The sequence below is a fragment of the Lichenostomus cassidix genome, chromosome 1 (genome assembly GCF_008360975.1).
Source record: "Lichenostomus cassidix isolate B80296 chromosome 1, HeHo_3.0, whole genome shotgun sequence".
In the NCBI taxonomy this organism is placed as follows: domain Eukaryota; kingdom Metazoa; phylum Chordata; class Aves; order Passeriformes; family Meliphagidae; genus Lichenostomus; species Lichenostomus cassidix.
Genome location: NC_139479.1, coordinates 5,233,405 through 5,252,683, shown reverse-complemented (window position 1 = coordinate 5,252,683; position 19,279 = coordinate 5,233,405). Strand labels below are relative to the sequence as shown.

Genomic DNA, 19,279 nt, shown 5'->3' with positions numbered 1-19,279 from the left:
ATTGCTGTCAGCATAAATAATGCTAATCATTAGTGTAAGGTCTACAGAAAGGATCAAGCTCCCTCTGTATCACAGAAGCACAGTCATTCCTCTTCCTGCAGAAGTGGTGCAATTTAGCATTACTTTAAGAAAATTCAGAAAACAAGTTGTCAGCAGTTTCTATCCTCTAGACAGCTTTGTAATCCAGTGAAGTGACACAGTGTATTTCTACAATTATAATGGATTTTTAGTAAATATCCTGTAAATACTGCAGCTCAAATCTAGAGAAGCTTTCATTGTGTTATCTAATAATACATTGTTAAAATTATAATGTGCCCAGACTTTCCCTTTAGGACAGGTAAGTCATGCCTTAAACAACTGTACTTCAGAATTCACACTGAGCAGCCTTCCCAAGCAAAGTTCTTTTCTTGAAGGGAAGCTTGGGATAATAGGAAAAGTTATAAATGTAAGGCTGTCCATCCTCCAGGGGCCACCAGATGCATGGCAGAACCAGGCAAATGTAAAGCTCTATCTAGCTTTTCATCCACATCTCTTCTCCTGGTGTTTTCCAATTGTTTCCTGATCCCACTAAGCCCAAATGCCTACTCAGTGCAGTCCCTAACAGCTTTCCTCCAGTAATGCTCCTTTACCTGAAATCCAGTTTTACATACATGTTAATTTATTTCCCAGAAAACTGCATTTCCAGCCACCAAGGCCTCTGACATGTCCAAACCCCATTAACTTGTCCCCATCCTTTGAAAGGATGAGAAATCTCAGAAATCAGGTCAGCAGTTAGTTCAAATGACATTATTACCATTGCACAGATGATAACTAAAACATCAGTTAAGTTACTTAGATGATAAGATGACTAATGGAGACAATTTTAATTCTAACATCTTCTAAATTCAAGTATTTATAGCTGAGCTTAACTTCGTCACACTTGTTCCAGGCAGGTTTACTACATTCACCAAGTGAAAAATTATTCTACTCCCCTCCACAGAGAAAAAACAGGCTATCAACCGAATTTAACCACACAATCACTTCCTAAAGGGCTAGAAAAAGAACTCACATCAAAGCTTTTAGACATTATTCTGCATAAGCTCAACAGTGCAGGCAGACTTCATGAACAGCACACTATACTGCATATGAATTTATCAGTTTAATTTTTGGCAGCATTAGTCAAGATGTTTAAAATAAGTTTAGGAAGGCTGACTCAAATGATTTCAAATAGAAGAGTCATCTGTACATTTCAGCATAAACACAACAGCATCTTTTCAAGGGAAATGATGGTGTAGACCAACAAAAAGCTGTAAGGGGAATAAATCACCCAAGTGTAATACAAAGCAATACAGGTACCACTCCCCAGCACAAAGCTCTTCCTCAGCCACTATTTTTAGCTTTTCTTTCACAAGTGCTACAATCACCCAGCTACAAAAACATACCTGAATATTGAAGGTTATTTTATTGTCCCCTGGCTCCAGTGTCAAGTTGCTGCACTTCAACACGTGAGCCCCATCCTCCAGAGTGAGCCCCGAGGGGATGTCCAGGGAGCTGCTGCTCTCCTGCCTGCGCAGCAGCATGTGAACGTTCTTGCAGATAATCCCTGCTGTGTTCAAGGAGTTGTCTGAGGGGCTCCTCTCATACATTTCATACAGCTCCAGTGCTGGCAGGTTGTTTCTGGACAAAGGCAGGCCTGCAATTTCATTTGGGAAGCTGATGACACCGTTGGAGGTTTTGTGCTTGGTGAGCCACTCGGCTGTTTTCCTGTAGCTGTTCTTTTCAATGCTGAAGTGAACGTGGATGGCAACCTGGTCCACCTGGACTGGCATGGGCATTTGGCTCAGCAAAGTCAACTCAATGGACAACTTTCCACCCACGTGGACAACAGCATTAGGAGGGTCAAAATGCAGAGTTTTCAGCTGGGCAAAGGAGTGCATAGGCAATATAACCTTTTGACCTGGAATGATAAAACAGGGATTTTATTTTTCTCCGGTGCTGCTGGAGATGAGCAAAGTTTTTCTCTTAAAAATTCAACCCCTAGAATTAAATGGATCAACAACTTTTCACAATGAATCATTTCACAACAAATCAATACTTTCCAATTTTTTGGCTTGCATGAGACTTAAAGAGGCTGAGATTTGTTTTCCAACAGTTACTTAGACTACAGTTTCCATATTCAGGCTATTAAAAACAACTGAATTAAGAGAGATTGTCCAAGCAGAAGTTGAACATTTCACTAGTGCAGAACACAGGACACAAACACAGTAGCATTAAGTGACAAACTTCCCAAAGCATAAAAATCAGGAGCAAGTACAAGTTTGAGAAACTAATCTAATCAGGCTGGTGCCTTGAGCCAGCAGCTTTGCTATGAAAGGGATTTTCATTCTCTTTTCTACATTCCAAAAATAACCCTGAGGCAGTACCAAGAATTAATTAATAATCAAGTCTAAAGTAACATATTGCTTATGGTACATTTATTAATTAAGAAAAAATAATAAAAGTGAACAGTCTTCCCATTTGCAGGAAGTATTTAATATCAATTTGAATTATGATTTATATCTGACAACAAGGTATTCCTGAAGCAGCGCGAAGAATAAGGAGAAGAAATAGGATAGACAAAATAACAAGCTGCAAGTGGATGGGCAGAGATCTAACATCAAAATTCAAGTAGTACAATCACAGAGCTGCCATTTGCATGCCAGCAATGAGAGACAAAAATAGGTTAGGAATTGGAAAAAACCCAACACACAATAAATTATGGGCTGTTAAAGCAGAGCAACATAACTGAAGGAAAACAAAGACTTTGCAGTATTCAGGACGAAAATGTTAATTACCCTTTCAACTATTCTTAATTACTGTAAATTTATAAATGTTTTGGGATTACAGGTAAAGATCTGTGTTGGCTCAGAAATTATACACAAAATACCAAACCAAATCAGAAAATGCTTCCCCATCTATCTTTAGGGAACAACCAGATTAGAGCAACTTAAGTTTTAAGACCCAGACTTACCTTGGTTCTCTGCTTGCTGATTGGCAAAGTCTAGTATTTCTTGGCAAAACCTCTTGCGTTCCTCTTCCGTTAAGTGATTATCACCAGCTAGAAGGCTGCTTGTTTGGAGATAACTAATGAAGTTAAGGAAATTTGAGGTAGAAACCCACAACAAGTAGAAATGTGACTGAAAACAAGCCAGTTCAAGTACTGCTTTTCTGATCTTTAGAGACAAGACCTGCTGCTATCATCACCACACTTTTCCACTAGAAAAGTAACAATTGAAGATTTACTGTCATCTGAGAGTATTTCAGAATCTCAGTACTTCTGTAGCAGGCCTATCAAAAATATGATCCATTATTAAGCAATCTTGCCTCATCTAAAAAGATTCATAAGCATAGAAAATTCATAATTTGACAATAATAAATGCAGTGTGCAAGTTAAAGACGCAGTGTTTCGCATTACACTGCCCAACATTTAGCAAATAAATAACCTGAGTATTCTATTTTGCTCCAATTTACTTGGCTGAGAATCTGCCAGTTGTTAGAAAATCACCATAACTAAGTCATAAGACATTCTTTAAAATTTTAAGTCCTGGGGAGATACAATCGATTTAAATACTTAAATATTTAGCTAAGAATGCAATATTACTGGCTCAGATTCTTCATGAGAATTTGCACTGAAGCAGAAAAATTTAGGAGTGCTTAAAAGTGATGTGAGAATTTGCCAAGGAGGATGATATGTATAACATGTGTCTTGTTCTAAAAATAGACAAACCAAAAAAAAAATCAGCACAACAGCACCCCCAAAATACACTCTATGGTATCTGGTGAACTAAAGACAAACTTCACACAATTCAGGTTGCACCACTCTCTAGAGCCAAGACATGGTTAAAATGAAGGGCAGTAACCATATGCAAAAGGTATTAAGTGAACCAGCTGTTAAAAAAGTAAAAATGAAAAAAAAAATAACCCAACAGCAACCCCAGATCAATGGAAAAAAGAAATAACTCAGCTGTCTCAGCTCAGACTCAGAATATTCAGCAGTCTTTACTGTTAAATAAAAGTCAGAGGTAAGTTAGAAAAAGAATCCCAAGCAACAATCCAGTCTCCACTTTTCTGGCTCTGCCTTTCAGAGGATACTTTTCAATCTGCCCAAGCTGTTTCTGACATTCAGCCAGCTGCTTTCTCGTGTGTGTGACCAGCAGTGCCCAGCCCTCAGCAAGGTAGGTTTTCAGTGCTCCTTGAAGATACACCTCTGCCTTCTGGGGACCTTTCTTCCTCCTTGGAAAATAAAGAAATGAGCACAGAGCAATGTAAGAACCTTTGCAGCAACAAAAACTCTCTGCATCTTTTCTCAAAGTGGTGCTGGGGGAGGAACACTGCAAGTAAATGCAGGACAACCTGCAGTGAACCATTATGATTTTTAATTTTCTGGTAACAGATCAGCATATGGGCTTTTCTTTATTGCAATTCACTTAAGCAAGTAGAACTGCAATAAATGTCAATATTCCATGTCAATGGAAGGCTTTATATGCAGATCTATCCCAAGTCAGAGCAAATGAGGTGAAGAAACCTCCCACAAACGAAACAAAAGCCATCTAAAGCTTCTGACAGTTAACTAAAAATTTGCTTACTCAAAAATTTTAAAGCAGTAAACACTTCAATGAAAATTTTATTGCCACACAGTAGTTCCATGGCAGTCTTTAAACCTAACATTACTCCCTCCAGTGAAAATTTGAGTTAATTTAGGAGAATCAGTTGCAACTAGGAGCTCAGACTGCTATAGTGAACATAGGTGGGAAGTTTGCCCAAACGTGTTTTCCAAAAAAACACTTAGCACTCTTAAATTCTTCTAAATAAGAAAAAATAAAATGGCACTGAAAAATGCAGGAGGTTTTCTCAGTGGATTTTAACAGCAGGGATACACACAAAAATATATTTGGAAATTTGGAATAAAATCACTGTGTCACAGTGGGGGAAATGAACATTTTGCAACCATAACCTCAAATATGAAATTGATTAATCTCCAAAGACATGTTTTCTGGCTTTCTTTTAGGTATATGCACACCACAAATGTAGTTAAGGTAACTTTGCATTTACTAAGCCTGCTTCCTAAGGAGGCTTCTGACTTATTCCAAAGTTTTTAGTTATCTTTCCCACCCTTTTCTCCCTACAATAAGAGAGGGTCAAGCAGAAGAACGCAGGACAGTTAAAGGCAAGAGTATAAAATCATGAGGTGAGAATTAGGGTTTCATATGAAGAGATTGTTAGTTTTCTTTTTTTTTTTTTTTTCCCTGAAATACAGCCTAAAACGGGGTTTGTTTACATTTTTAAAAACACTTTTAAAAATTCCTGTTTAAATACAGTGTATCTTCCTCAGGGACAACATTCAAACTTTTCAAAGCTAATGCATTTAGGACATTTTAAAGATTCATTTACATATAAAACTCTGCCAAGTCCTTTCCCACAAGCTTCGCTGAGCGAATTCTTCCAATATTTGTGTACATCTCAATGGTGGCATGGGACAGATCCTGTTTAAAAGAAAAGAAACTATTATAAGCTTCATGTATTTTTAGCAGCTATATGGTATTTTCACACAAACTCATAGCCAGTGACTACAACAAAATGCCCAGAATGAGTCCCATTTGCCCTGAGCACAAAATACACAGCAGCTTGTAACAGGTCACCTTCAGCTGGTCATTATCCCATATCTGTAAATGCTAAGTTATAATCAGAATAATTATTTTCACCAGAGTGCCTTAAAGGAATTTTGCTTGCATTCCCAAATTGAAGTTTATCCCTCATCTTTAAGCTTAATCTCCAATGCTGCCACAGTGTCTGAAGTGTCACCTTCTTCCCCTTGCCCTGAGTTTGTAGTAACAGCACAAACCTTTCTCACAAAATTAGCAGTTACAACACACACACTGTATTCAACCACACGACTTTTTTCCAAAGTCCATAATAACCTCTGGCCAAAAATATAAAAATAAAAAAAATACATCTCATCGTGACAGGACAAAGTGAAATTGCTTCAAACTGAGAGGATTTTTTTTTAAATGCAAATAAATTATCATAGCTGTGTCTGGAAACTTTAACTAATCAGTTCTTTTCCACTGAATGCATGGATTAAATATGGATATATATAAAATGTATATATTTATGTGACAACTACAATGAAAACAATCTTTTATAGTGTATCTGACATCTGAAATTCTGTTGCATAAAAGTGCAGTCAGAAATTCAGACAGGAATGACAATTCTTTCACTGGCAAACACTACAGACCCCATTTAGTTCCTTAAATTTAAGGAGATATTGCTGAGTTTAGTAGAGATCTTCATGTTAAAACTGGGAGTAAGAGCAGCTGGCAACTCTGAAGATTTTAATTTTGATCCAGCCACACAATTAGTCCTGTAAAGAAATGAAAAACAAAAGTGGAACCTGGAATCTTCAGACAAAATCTTTTGAGACTTTTTCTTTCCATAAAACCTTGCAAAATTAAGTATCACATAGTTTTCATGTTAAAAAAAAAAAAAGAAATCCAATTTTCCTCCAAGTTTTCTCCAGAAAACTTTAGTGGCAGTACTTCAAATATAAGAAATTTTAAAGGAAAATTATTTAAGGAAAAAAACCCCAAAACAACACAACAAAAACTGTCAAACCAAGCCCTCAAAAAATCAAACACATTCTTGCAACAGTTGAGGGGGTTCTGTTTGATTTAACAATATTTTATTAAAAAAACAAAACCAAAAAACCTAAAATCATTACAGCAGGGGAGCTGCATGGAAATAAAGATGCATATTAAAGAACAGTGAGAATTCTAATATTTCAGTCTATGCCAGGCCCAACCCTATTCTCCAGATATCCCACAATTTATATTTAAAAAATCAATAGCTTAATTTTAACCATGTTACACCCACTGCAAGATGCAAGCCTAAACCATTTAAAAGAAAGTTGAATTCACACATCAATATTCTTCTGGGAAGGACTCAGTTAACTCTGAATTTGGGACAGCAGAACAGGATATTCATGACATTGGCTTTTTTAATATCTAAGTACACATACCTACAGATAATAAACTCCAGCTCATAACTGTAAATATTAAAGTTAATGCAAATATTTGAAACTTGGGGCCCATAAAAGATTCCAGCTGTAAAACAAATCAGCCTTGTTGTGTTCAGTGTGCAAGAAATAACCTTTGATACCAAAACATGGAAATGCAGATTTATGTTCTCAGTGTATCTTCTCAGGTTTGAAAACTTTGGCCCTATTCAATCCACAATGCAAACATGCAAAAACCAATATAAATAAGCAAAACTAATACTCACTAAGTAGTGTTTTTCAAAAGCTTCTACAGATGATAAGGCCTCTTTGAGTTTCTTGTAAGGGCTCTGTGATGCATTGGCTTTAGAAAAAAGCAGGACAAGAGGTGTCACTGAGAAATACATCCTGAGAATGCCTGCACACCCCCACATCCCACTCCTTCTTTTTCTGTAGTAGAAAGGGGAGAGAAAACTACAAACTAATATAATTTTGTAGCTCCAGGTGCAGGTTATTTATCTGCATCTGATCAAGGATGTTCCATTTGATTTTCAAATAATTTTATTTTAAATACTTGTCTGAAAGCTTTAAAGATTTAATTCAAATCCAGTGCTGTTCAAGAACCATTTACCTAAATGCTGATAAACAGAGCATCAATGAAAAAGTTATACTTGCAACAGCAAGGAGATGCACTGGTAATTTAAAATACTAGACACATATTAAAAAAAAAACTGTAAGAAATAAAGCTCTATCAATGTGTGTATATATAAATATACAGGGATACTTGTAAGTTCTTATTATTGATGTATTTATATGCTATGCATTTAAGATAATGCCAGCTATTGGAAGGAATTCCTCCATTCCTGGAATTACCTGTTTCAGGGCGTTCTGCTCCCAGCCCTGCTAACAGATCCACAGTCCTGTTAAGGTCTTCTGAATTGGGTCCCTTCTCTGACACAAGTCCACACAGATAACCCAGAGATTTTAACTACAAGAGAAACCAGATACTTGCTTTCAGTAGGCTATAAAATCAATATAAACTCCTCTTATTCTATTACATTGTTCCATATTGCTTTCATATTATGCTGCTTATAGGATCTCAAAATTAACTGTTATTGTCACAGTATAAATTAACTTACTAAATAAATTAAGTTTAGTTACTGACTCAAATATTGGAACTTGTGCCCATACACACACGTCCCTACAGGCACAACACTTATCTGAGTAAATCCTTCTGGTTTTCAATAGAAACACAAACAAAGCTCAAGATGTTCAGCAGTTATGACCAAGGATTATTTCTAATAGCTGTGTCCTTATTTTTGAAAACTGTACAACCAAGAAAAGCAGGCAGTCTGCAGTAGAGTGATTACACAGCTTGCAAATTCACCTGAAGCATTGTATTCAAGTGAAAACCTTCCTGAAAAAGAGATTAGCACAGCTGACAGTGTTAATACAGTTAACTACCATAAAACCCCTTCTAGACAGCAGCTGGTAGCTGACACCCAGAATATTGTCTTAAAGAAGTTCTTATCTGTTGGCCATTTGGTTCATTTACTTAGAAAACTCAATCCACTACAAAGATAACCCCACAAAGAATAAAATTCTATTAAGTCATGTTACTCCACAACATAAAAAATGGGGATGGACACTAACTTTTCTTTTAATTTATTTTAAACTCCACTTAATTTTGCCACTAATTGCTAATTTTCTTCATACAGTTGGTTCTATCTTACTGCTACTCATTATCCTAAAATTCTTCCCTTTACATTTTGTGTTAGAAAAATGATAAATGGGAGGAACATTTCCAACTCAGGTTGGAACCTGCCTTCCACAGAAACATCTAAGGAGCATGGGTAGAATCTGATGTACCAATTGCCACTTTAAACAATTCTTTGCTTCCTTTACTCTGATCTCCAGCCCCCTCCTTTTTTTTTTTTTTTAGCAATAACTCTTCAAGGTGAAATTGTATTTCTCTGCTTTTGTAGTAAAACAAGGGTCAGTTAGAGGATTTGTAAATCTACTGAAATATGAGAAAACTATGATTAAAATAAATAGCAAATATTCTACAGGCTATGCCAACAAGAGGATGAGTCTTCAAAAGATGCTGGTCTTCAAAAACACAGCAGGCTATTCCAGTGCTTTCTGGAGTTTATCTTCTTTCTAAAATGTTCTTCAACAGTGGAAAGCAGCAGCAACCTCAAACATCACCTCTTTCATAGAAACAGAGTAAGTGGAATTGAAAAGTTAGGGAAACAGTTTAACCAAACTGAAAAGGTCAGTTTAGAATATTTATGGTAAAGGCTGGTAACTGAAAAAATGGAAATTATTTGCCTCTTTCACAAGCCACCAAAGGTAACACCTCCAGTGAAGGTAGGGATCTATCACTACTGTACTAACATGCTGGAGAAATAGAGACCTGTGTAAACAGACTGCTGTAATCTCTATTTTTAATGGTCAGTGCATCCAAATCCGGGCAGCTTTTCCTGCTGTAACTGAGATTCACATGTTCTTTCTCTCAGTCAACGTGGACTGAGCTCATTCTGGAGTTTAATTAAACTAGTGATTAATTATCAAATTAGTGGTGAGGACAGGGGGAACAGAAAAAGAGAACACACTCTTGTTATTCCCAGGCCTCAAAGCACAGTGAAAAAAAATGGATATAAACATGGATGTCTCTATCTAGACCATACTCCAGACAATGTACAGAACCCAATATTTAATTCCACAATAGAAAGGACAAAATCTGTTCCAGGGAAACAAATATTCTACTTCAACACTGCAACACCACCACCCCAACACATCACTCACTCACCTTCTCAGTGGCATAGCTCCACAGGCCAACTGTGTGGGAAACATTTGCATCTATCTGAGCCCTATCACAGCAGCCTTCTATTCTTTGTAAGACTTCCAAACAACTCAGAAACACCCAGCAATCCAAAGCTCCAGGAGGAACTGAAACCTGGAGATGAACAGATAAAATTAACTGGGAAATGAACAATAGTCAGATGAGAAAATACTTCAGCAAAATACTTTTCTTGATACAACAAAGCACACCCTTTTGGAAGAGTTTAAGAAAACACAAAGCACAGCCCAACTCTTGCTGCCTCTTGAATAATTTATATATGCATTAGTTCATGAAACATATTAAGTAGATTTGATACATTCATCAAGATGCAAGAGAAGGAAAGGAAGACTAGTAGGTACTAGTACTTGGAAAAATTCCAAGAATTTGAAAAACAAGCCTAAGGAAAACATAGTTAGGCAAAAGTTCTGTAAATAGAGTATTGCTTTCTTAAGGAGACTGGTTTTAACTAAGACTGAAATTAAAAGTATACTAAGTGTTAAAAAACCTGGAAAAAACAAAATTAGTCTCTAAGTGTATTCATCAAAGGCTAAGACATCTGTCATGGATAACTAATTAAAAAATGGAGATGAAAACAAACAAAGAAACAAAGAAATACATAGAAAAAGAGAAAGATAAAAAAGAAAATAGTTTGGTACTAGAATATTTTCAAGAATTAAGATACAGATGAGCATAACTAAAGACATGGAATACAGACACAATAATGTTGTATCAAAACCCTGTTCAGAACCACTGCAAAATATTCCTTTTAGAAAGACTATTAAAGTCCTAAAACCCATAATAAACTAGGTGACTAATGGGATAGGAAAGTACAAATTGTGAGCATAATGCTCTTGAAGAAATAATAAAGATCTGAATTCCGAAAGAATTTTCAGATATACAAAGATCCTAAGAACATAGTTTAGATTTCTGCTGTGTGCTCAGTGGTGTCAGTCCACATTAAGAGGGTTGCCTGCATTAAGAAAAAGGATCACAACAGGGATAACTACATGCTATGCACAATTAAGTATCACTGTCTCACAGTCAGAACACCTGAATTCAGTCTGGATCAGCACAGCAAGACAGGAACAGCAGAAATAAGAGACAGTGCAGAGAAAAACTCCAAACACTAGGGGCACAGGACAGATCTGGAGTGCAGCAAAAGGGGAACTGTAGGAAATACCTTCAGAGATCTAGAAGGCTACATTTTGGGGGAAAAAAGAACCACCACAGAATGCACACACAAATCATGCTATCTGTGGGAATTACACATTAAGTTTTAGAACACATCAAGGTGTCAACAAAGCATCTGAAGCAGAATTGCAGTTTTTACACGCAGATGAACAGATTGAACTTACTACCACCATGTCAGACAGGCTAGTTAGAGCTGCTGTTATAATGGCACAGATAAAACCAACAGAGCAGCCATGAGATGAGGACACAGGTAAGCCACAGGGTGATACTCAGAAATAATCTCTTCTTTTTGTTGCAGAGGATTAGCCTGAATAACAGCTTATTAACCACTCTGCCTTATTTCCTTCAGTGCAACACTGCTATAGATTTAAATTATGGGAATTACAGCTCAACAGATATTGGTAATAAATCCATGAAAGACGCAGACAGTTTAGAGAAGTTAAATTTCCAGGTGAAGTCTAAAACACTTTAACTAAATACAGGTTTGTTTTTCAGATGTAATGTCTCCAAGTCTCTTGCCAAAGACATCCTCATGATGACACAATCAGCTGCAGCATAATTGTTATTTCAGCATCATTTTGATAACTCACAGCCAGTGCTCATTGAATGCTGCTCACCAACAGCTAAACTTGAAACATCTTGTTAGATCATCACTGGATAAAATCATTCACACAATGGAACAGGTCACACTGACTCACTTCCAAGAGCTTGAGCTCTTGCACACAGTTGTGAAGAAGCTCCAGTGCTCGCTGGGAAACCTCCCATGGCCTCTGCAGGAAGATGAGCAATGTGCACTGACGAGAGAACAGGTAACTACGCAGGTCCAGCAGAGTCGCCTCTTGGTTCTGAATCAGCTCTCTCTTCTCCATGTCTATTGGTTTCCTCAGAATTAAACCATTCCAGCTCCTCACTGGCTGGCAAAAAAACGTCAGCCAGTTTGCACCATCTAAGTAAACAAAGTTAATATCCAAGAATCAATCACTGCATTCTAGGAAAGCCTCTTCATCCTGCCTCCAGAGGCAGTGAGCTGCCTTATTCCTTCCCAAGTTTATCATATGGATAAATGACTCAATGTCTTAACTTCAAAACACAGAACAAAAAACCAGCAGAGCCTCCAAAGTGGGGTAAAATAACTGAATTTCAGAACATTCAATTCCCACAGGCATTTTGTCATAATTGTATGTTTATTATTAATATTGTGGCAATCAGCTTGTAATTTATTTCTTAGCAATTAAGCCTTCCTGAAGTTCAAAACAAACAAGCTTTATCTACTTAAGTATTTCTTACTCAGCCATCCTGGATGGATGTACCACCAATTCTAGGTATTGCATTGGGTTCAGTCAGCACAAATCTATTTCACTGCAATTACTCCTGCACTATATTCCACCAGATTCATGAAACAGATCTGATTAAAGCTGTTATATAACAACATGTGCTTTAGCTCATTAAAATAGTTTAAAGTTATTTGATACTTCTGGCACAGTAATTTTTCTCAGAAATGAAGTCAAATCTTCAGTAGGGCAGATTAAGCACCTATTTCTATTAAGTTTTGCAGTGATTACCAAACATCTCATGTAATTTGAGGCACCATTGAATGCACTTTTCCAGGAAGCTCTTTACTGAAAAACGTAGCAGTGAGCTGTGAAAACAGCAGCTGCATCTCAGCCAGATCAATACCTGTGTAATTTCATAGTTCAGGGCTCTGGTTGTAACAATCTCCCCATTAGAGCAAAACACAGGTTTTCATTAAAAATTGCTCCTAAGCCCCAGAGACAAGAAACACAACTTCAGTAAGACTGTAACTGATAGACATTTGAGTTTGCACACAGCACAGAACAAGAGCACAAACTGCCTGGTGCAGCCTCACTGTGACTGCCCACAGCACAGGGCTCTCAGCAGAGAGAAGATATTCACACACTCAACGTTTATTGCACATTTTCAGACACTTACCACCAGCCCCAAAGTTGACAACGTACTGAGAGAACAAGGCATCCAGCTCATCATACTGCACCAGAGCATCCTCAAACTGCTGCAGCATCTCAAAGACAAAGGCCAGCTCTTCCTTTTGGGACACAAGCAATACAGGGAACATATTACTGGTATTATTCACACTGGTATTACAGCCTGTCCCTATCCATCCACAGAGCTCCAGGAACTACTTTTTCTAACATTTATTTTACACATATAGGAAAACCTGCCCTTGGGGCAGATGCATCAATGCTTCCTAATCCAGGGAGGCTCACAAAAGCAGATTAAGTCATTCAACTCTGCCAGTAAATTCTGATGTGTATCCAGATCCTGATTCACTACAAGATATTGCTCATACAGCTATTAAAAGTTTGAATTTAAATAAATAAATGCTGAAGATTCATCTCCCATAATAGTACTACTTTTTCCCCTCTGTTTACACCATAAAGGCATTAATTGCAGCATATCATAAAAGGGTTTTTTGTACACAAAGCCAAACTGGTAAGTGGAAGAAGTCTCAAAATTATCTTATGAAAAAGGTAGGTATCTTATGAAAAATGTGAGGATGAGGTGGAGTGGAGAACAGCACTGTACAGGGATCAGAGAATTCCAAAGGAATCAAGGCCTTCAATTTTATCAAACAAGAGGTTCTTGCTGTTCTCTAAACCAGGTAAAACAAAATTATAACTATTTGAAAAATGGAATTCATGGCACTCTCTATATGGATTACTTCAAAAGAGACACTTTTCCAAACATCATTTCCATACATACTGATAACAATCTGAACAAAGAAAACAGCAGCATTCACATTAAATATCAATTGCAAGTCTGAGTGTCTTTGCACAGGCACAGTAATGGGGCATTTACCCCAAATTCAAGAGCAATTACTAAATCACTTTTTAGATGCAATTTGTTTGCTTCAACTGAGGTTCAGAAAACCTTGACAAGCCTGAAAAGACTATTTTTTTAACAGCAGGAAACTGTATTACTGCATTAACTGCACTACAAAGTAACCCAAACCTGCTGCAAACAGGATCCAAAAATTTTTGTTTCATAAATCCTGCCCCAGCCCTCAAATCAGAACATTAAAAGTACCAAAAATCCAACCACAACAAAAAACAGCACCATTTTTAAAACTGGGACTCAAGTACATTTTTCAATATCAAGAGACTCTTACCTGGACCATGAAATACTCGCAGAAGCTCCACCCTGGCTCAGTCCTTTTCTCTCTCAAAGTTCTCATGTCATCTTCAAACTTGCCTAAGTTTTTGGTAAAGGACATGAGAAGCAATGTCCTGAGTTTGGTCAGGAAGGCATTCCAAGATTCCTGAGAACGGGAAGAGTCTTTCAAGGGGTCAGAGAGTACCACACATCTGTAAAGAGATTGATAAATTTGTATTTGAGGAGGAAAACACATAATTCACATATAAATTCCCAGATGAATACTGTGCATACCTGACAAATTCTGAGTGAACAACATTTAGTTTTTCATTCCACATTAATCAGAGTTAAAAAAACAAGGTTGAGAGTTATGTTTGTTTGCTTGTTTGGAGGCTGCTATGTTGGGGGTTTGGGTTGGTTTTTTTTTGGTTGGGGTTTGGAAGCTTTTAAAAAACTTTTTCATGTGATATAGTTTATGAGAAGTGTTTTACCCAGAATGAGTATTCCAAAGCTTTTGGATTTTTTGGAAGTAAATAATGGATACATTATTCCAACTACTTAAATATAAGTAATGCTGTAGCTATCCTAGAGAAGTCTGCCTAGCAATACAAATCAGCAGAACAGCAAATATAGCTACTGCTGGTAAGGATTATACAAAATAGAGATCAAGATCTATTAGATCACATATAGTCAGCCTTTCCTAGCTCACTTGAAATAATCATCCATAAGAGATTCTTGCAGAATCTCAGCTTGGTTTTACATATCCTATGTGCTAAAACTTCCTCTGCTTTTCTCAAAAACTAAAGAGATCCCATTAATTCACAAATAAATCAACCTTTTTTAGACCACCTCCTTTCCTCAGTTTTTCTATCACAATTAGGTAACATTCAAAAACTAACAATATCTGTAAAGGCAGGAAAAATTCTCATCTAAGTAAAACACTGTTTCTGGTTAGAAAATCCTATTTTGTTCACTTTAATGAAAGCCAAAACATTTTCATAAATTCATTATTATTTCCTTAGAATAAAACCATCTGACGAAAGTGGACTTAAGTCATTTATCTCAGAGTGAAAAGGTGATTAAGAGAACAACAGAAAGTACAATGGCAAAAAATAAGGCCTATTGGCTTCATATTCCCTACTCACCTCACTCCCACTGCCTGTAACTCTGATAGGACTTTTACAAGCACCCAGGCAAACAAAACACCCTGAAGGTTTAAAAACTGATTATCATCACACTGCTCCCCTTAAACCTCTCTTAGCCAGGAGGAGATACTTGAAATCTGTTTGAAACACATTTCAAAGCCACCATGAACCCAGGAAGAACTGAGAATAAACTTCTCCCTTTATCCTTGGTGCCAGCCTCCTTCAAAGCACAGATCTTACAGTGCCATCAGTCTGAATGCTGGACATCAAGGGAACTCTTTAAATGAGCCAGGAATGTCTTGCACAGGGAGCTGAGTTTTTAAATCAGCACACTGGTCAAAAGATTAAACTGTCTGCAAGTCCAAGAGTGCTCACCTGTCACTTTGCTTGTTACAGAAGTCATTCCGTATTTTATCCACTATAGAGGTTCGGGGAAGGATATTGGTTTTGTTCTTTTTCTTGGCATCACTCTCAACCACCACAATCAGCCAGTCCACTGAGCTGTGAGCTTTGAGAACGTTCTGCCACTTGGTGATGTCATCCTTGACTGTGGTTTTGTACACTTCCGTGTCCTGGGAAGAGAAGTGGTGAATCATCAAATCAAACAGGCATTCTGAACAATTTCAACAGGCAAGTTTTGTTCCAAAAAAAGGCAAACAGAAAGACATATCACATGGAATTAGTGACAGTAAGTTCTGTCACTGAAAGAAATCAAATTAGGTAAAGCATAGTAAAGTTCTGGCCTTTGAACTTAATTCATTCCCAGTATGTTGGTTAACAGCAAATATAGTATTTGGTTCATTATCGTTCTTTAGATGACTAAAATTAAGATATTTAAACATAATTTAAACTCTTTATTTTACACATTCTGGAACTTCACAATAAAAACACGTTTGAAATTACAAAGCTGAACTGTTTTATTCCCACATAGTAACAGAAGTGTGATATTTACACCTTCTGCACAGCTCAAATCTCAACCTGTTTAAAAGCTTTTTCGTAAAAAAAATTTAAAAAGAAAGAAGAAGCATTGTTTGGCCTTTTTTTGCTTCTGGGTTGGTGTTATACAGATAAAATCAGACAATTCTTAAGGCTTTCTGGATTCTTTTTGATTGGTCACAGATCAGATGTCACCTGTGTTCCTCAACTGGATAACTCATTCACAACTCAGGCAAACCAAAAGGCAGTGAACTGTAGATAAACAGGATTAAGACATTCCACATCTTGCCCAGTTAAATTGCTGACATCCACTAGTACCTGACACACACAGAAGATGGAACTGAAGGAAAAAAGCATATCTTTACATCTCAGTGCACCAACAGATCATAACTGAACCACCCTGGCCACATTTCTGTGTCATGAAGAAAGTGCACTGTGCCACTGCAGTAACACTGTAAGATCCTGGGGGGTTTTTTTGTGACAAAGTACTGAAAACAGGTTATTCAAATGCCTGTCCTCTTAGTGTCAAGTAACATTACAAACAGATACTGCTTATGGCAAGAAGTGCTCAAGCTAAGTTTTGTTTCCAGCAATATTAGGTATGCACATTTATGCAATCCAGACTTAATTGTTTTAACTTTCTGCTTGTGGTGTCTGTTATTTTCATTTCCTTTTCATGTTTGTGTGAACACCTTAATTTTTAAATTTGAGTTTTTCTGAGTACTTACACAACATTCTGTCCAATAAATATGAAGAAAGGGAAAAGTCAAAAGGGCCTTATTCCCCTCCTTGGGTAGCAGCTCCTCTTTAAACTGAACAAAGTTGGATTCCAGGTGAATCATCTTCGGAGCACGGCCATAAGACCTACAAAGTTTAAAAATTAGTGGACAGCATGGAAAAATGAGCATGCGTTGTGGGGAAAAGGAATAAACTGAAATACTCTGGCACTGGAAACTCACAAACTACACTTCCTGCAGTTTGTATAAAATTAACTAAAATTTGCTATTACTTGAAATGAGATGGAGACTCCTTTTTGAAGAAGAAACCCTTCAGCTTTCAGTGAAAGATTTGCTATATCTCTAGGATAAGTAGAAAATACCAAATAAGGGAATTCCCCAAATATTTTTTCCAATCACAAAACAGTACCAAATCACCAAACTTTCTGAAGGGACACACATCTAATTCCACTTGAGTTCTACCTATATTCTCATTGAGAAGAAAGCACATCGCTTTCAGAACACAGCTGCCAAAGTACATCAAAGCACACCAAGACAAACCCACAAACCACAAAACCAAGTAGAGAAACACAGCATTACTATCATTTTTCTCTAGGCAAAGTTGAAGGGTTGAAAGGATCATCCTGAAGTGCACAACATTCACTTTGATTATCTAATTTCTCCAATTTCTTCAAGTCAGTTGCTCTGTTCAACTCAATTTATAGTAAGATCTTCTCAGAATACAACAATACACATTTACCCAAGTCAGAAAGCAGACACTGAAAAAGTATCACAGAATATAATGTAAGCTTACCTCCTCCATTCCATGGGTTCTCTAGGAAGCTGCTGAGAAAGTGTAGGATATAAGGAAGTAAATAAATTCTGATCTCCAGCACCTACAAGTGAAAGGCATTAATGTATTAGTATGTGCAAATTATAGAGTGTTTATTAAAAAGCTGCTCTTCTAATGGTTTGTTGTTTCATTAAGAACATTTAATTTTGTCTGCTATGTGGGAACTGGAGTCCAGCACTGAACTAGATGTTTTTAAATCACTCTCAAGACCTAAAACAACACTTTCAAGGAGGCATATAATTCATACACTGTTATAAACTTCCTATTATGATTTTTTCACAGAGCTACATAATCCATATACCAAAGAGGGCATAATTCAAACAGCTGGTCCAAACTCCAAAAACTAAACAAGCAGATCCTTAGCTGGCATAATTGGTTAAAAAAAAAATAATAAAAATACTGCAGGATTTAGGCTCCCTAAACCAGAAGACTGGCTAGACAGTGGTTCACATCCCTTCTGTTGCTAGGTTTAGCCTCAGAAAATCAGCTTTAGTACATGTTCTGTGCTTTACTGGATATGATTCCTCTCTCCTTGTTATTCTGGGGCTGTTGTTAATAGAAAACACCTCCCTGACCACCACACTGCTCTTGAGGACTTCAGAAAAATGAAATCTGTTCACACAGTGCAGGTCCCAAACAAATACATTAAATACACCACCACTGCAGGAGCTACTTATATACAAGTCAGAACAAAATGTAGTGTCTACCACATGAAAAAATGTATTATCCATAGTATTTTCAGTATTATCAGTATTTTCAACAATAATTCTTAAATTCTGTTGTTTTCCTTTAGGTACAAGGAGGATATGACAAGGACAAGACATTAATTAAAACTTTAACAGTCATATAGGCAATTCTGCTATTTCCTGGTAGTTTTCTTTTCCACAATCATCTGCCATTGTACAGCACACCAGAACAGGAAGATCTTCTTCTCACCCTCCTGTGGAACTGGAAGCTGCAGCTGAAGAAGTACCTGACATCCTTTCTTCTCCTTCCCACCTCCCAATCTCACCTTCAGCCACACAGCCAGGCATTGCCTCCAAGTACTTAGCATTCTTTAGTTTACCTTACAAATGCTTTTCTAGTCCACTTACCTTTTCCCAATTTTCTCATATTATATATCATTCTCACATATATTATTATACATCACTTTTCTCACATATATTATTTTGATTACCAGCATTAGCACAATGCTATCACCACACAATGAAGTCTATTCAAAAATTAAATTTTAGAAGTCTGATTAAATGCAGGAACAAGCAAAAACAGCTCTTCTGATGTCTGACCACATTAGCTATTATTCAACAATGTAATTTCATAGAATAGCTAAAAAACAAAAGAAAAACAAACAAAACCCCTCTACTATTAGTGGTTTAGCCTTATTTCTCCACAAAAGTACTTTATGCTTGATCCTTCACCTTCATCCTGTCTGAATTAAGTGTACCACACTAAATG

The 19,279-nt window shown here is 36.9% G+C and overlaps 1 protein-coding gene across 1 annotated transcript in view; it reads right to left on the bottom strand.

Moving 5' to 3' along the window:
• Positions 1-19,279, bottom strand: part of TRAPPC10 (trafficking protein particle complex subunit 10) — a 38,396-nt gene that overhangs the window by 10,910 nt on the left and 8,207 nt on the right. Inside the window, exons 2-14 of the mRNA XM_085046755.1 lie at positions 17,786-17,867; positions 16,984-17,119; positions 15,695-15,891; positions 14,191-14,386; positions 12,996-13,107; positions 11,744-11,991; positions 9,822-9,968; positions 7,883-7,997; positions 7,297-7,373; positions 5,410-5,501; positions 4,111-4,251; positions 2,990-3,102; positions 1,422-1,936 (exon numbers count right to left, since the gene is read on the bottom strand). Coding sequence (XP_084902881.1) covers positions 1,422-1,936; positions 2,990-3,102; positions 4,111-4,251; positions 5,410-5,501; positions 7,297-7,373; positions 7,883-7,997; positions 9,822-9,968; positions 11,744-11,991; positions 12,996-13,107; positions 14,191-14,386; positions 15,695-15,891; positions 16,984-17,119; positions 17,786-17,867 — 2,171 coding nt within the window. The remainder of the gene's footprint in view (positions 1-1,421; positions 1,937-2,989; positions 3,103-4,110; positions 4,252-5,409; positions 5,502-7,296; positions 7,374-7,882; positions 7,998-9,821; positions 9,969-11,743; positions 11,992-12,995; positions 13,108-14,190; positions 14,387-15,694; positions 15,892-16,983; positions 17,120-17,785; positions 17,868-19,279) is intronic.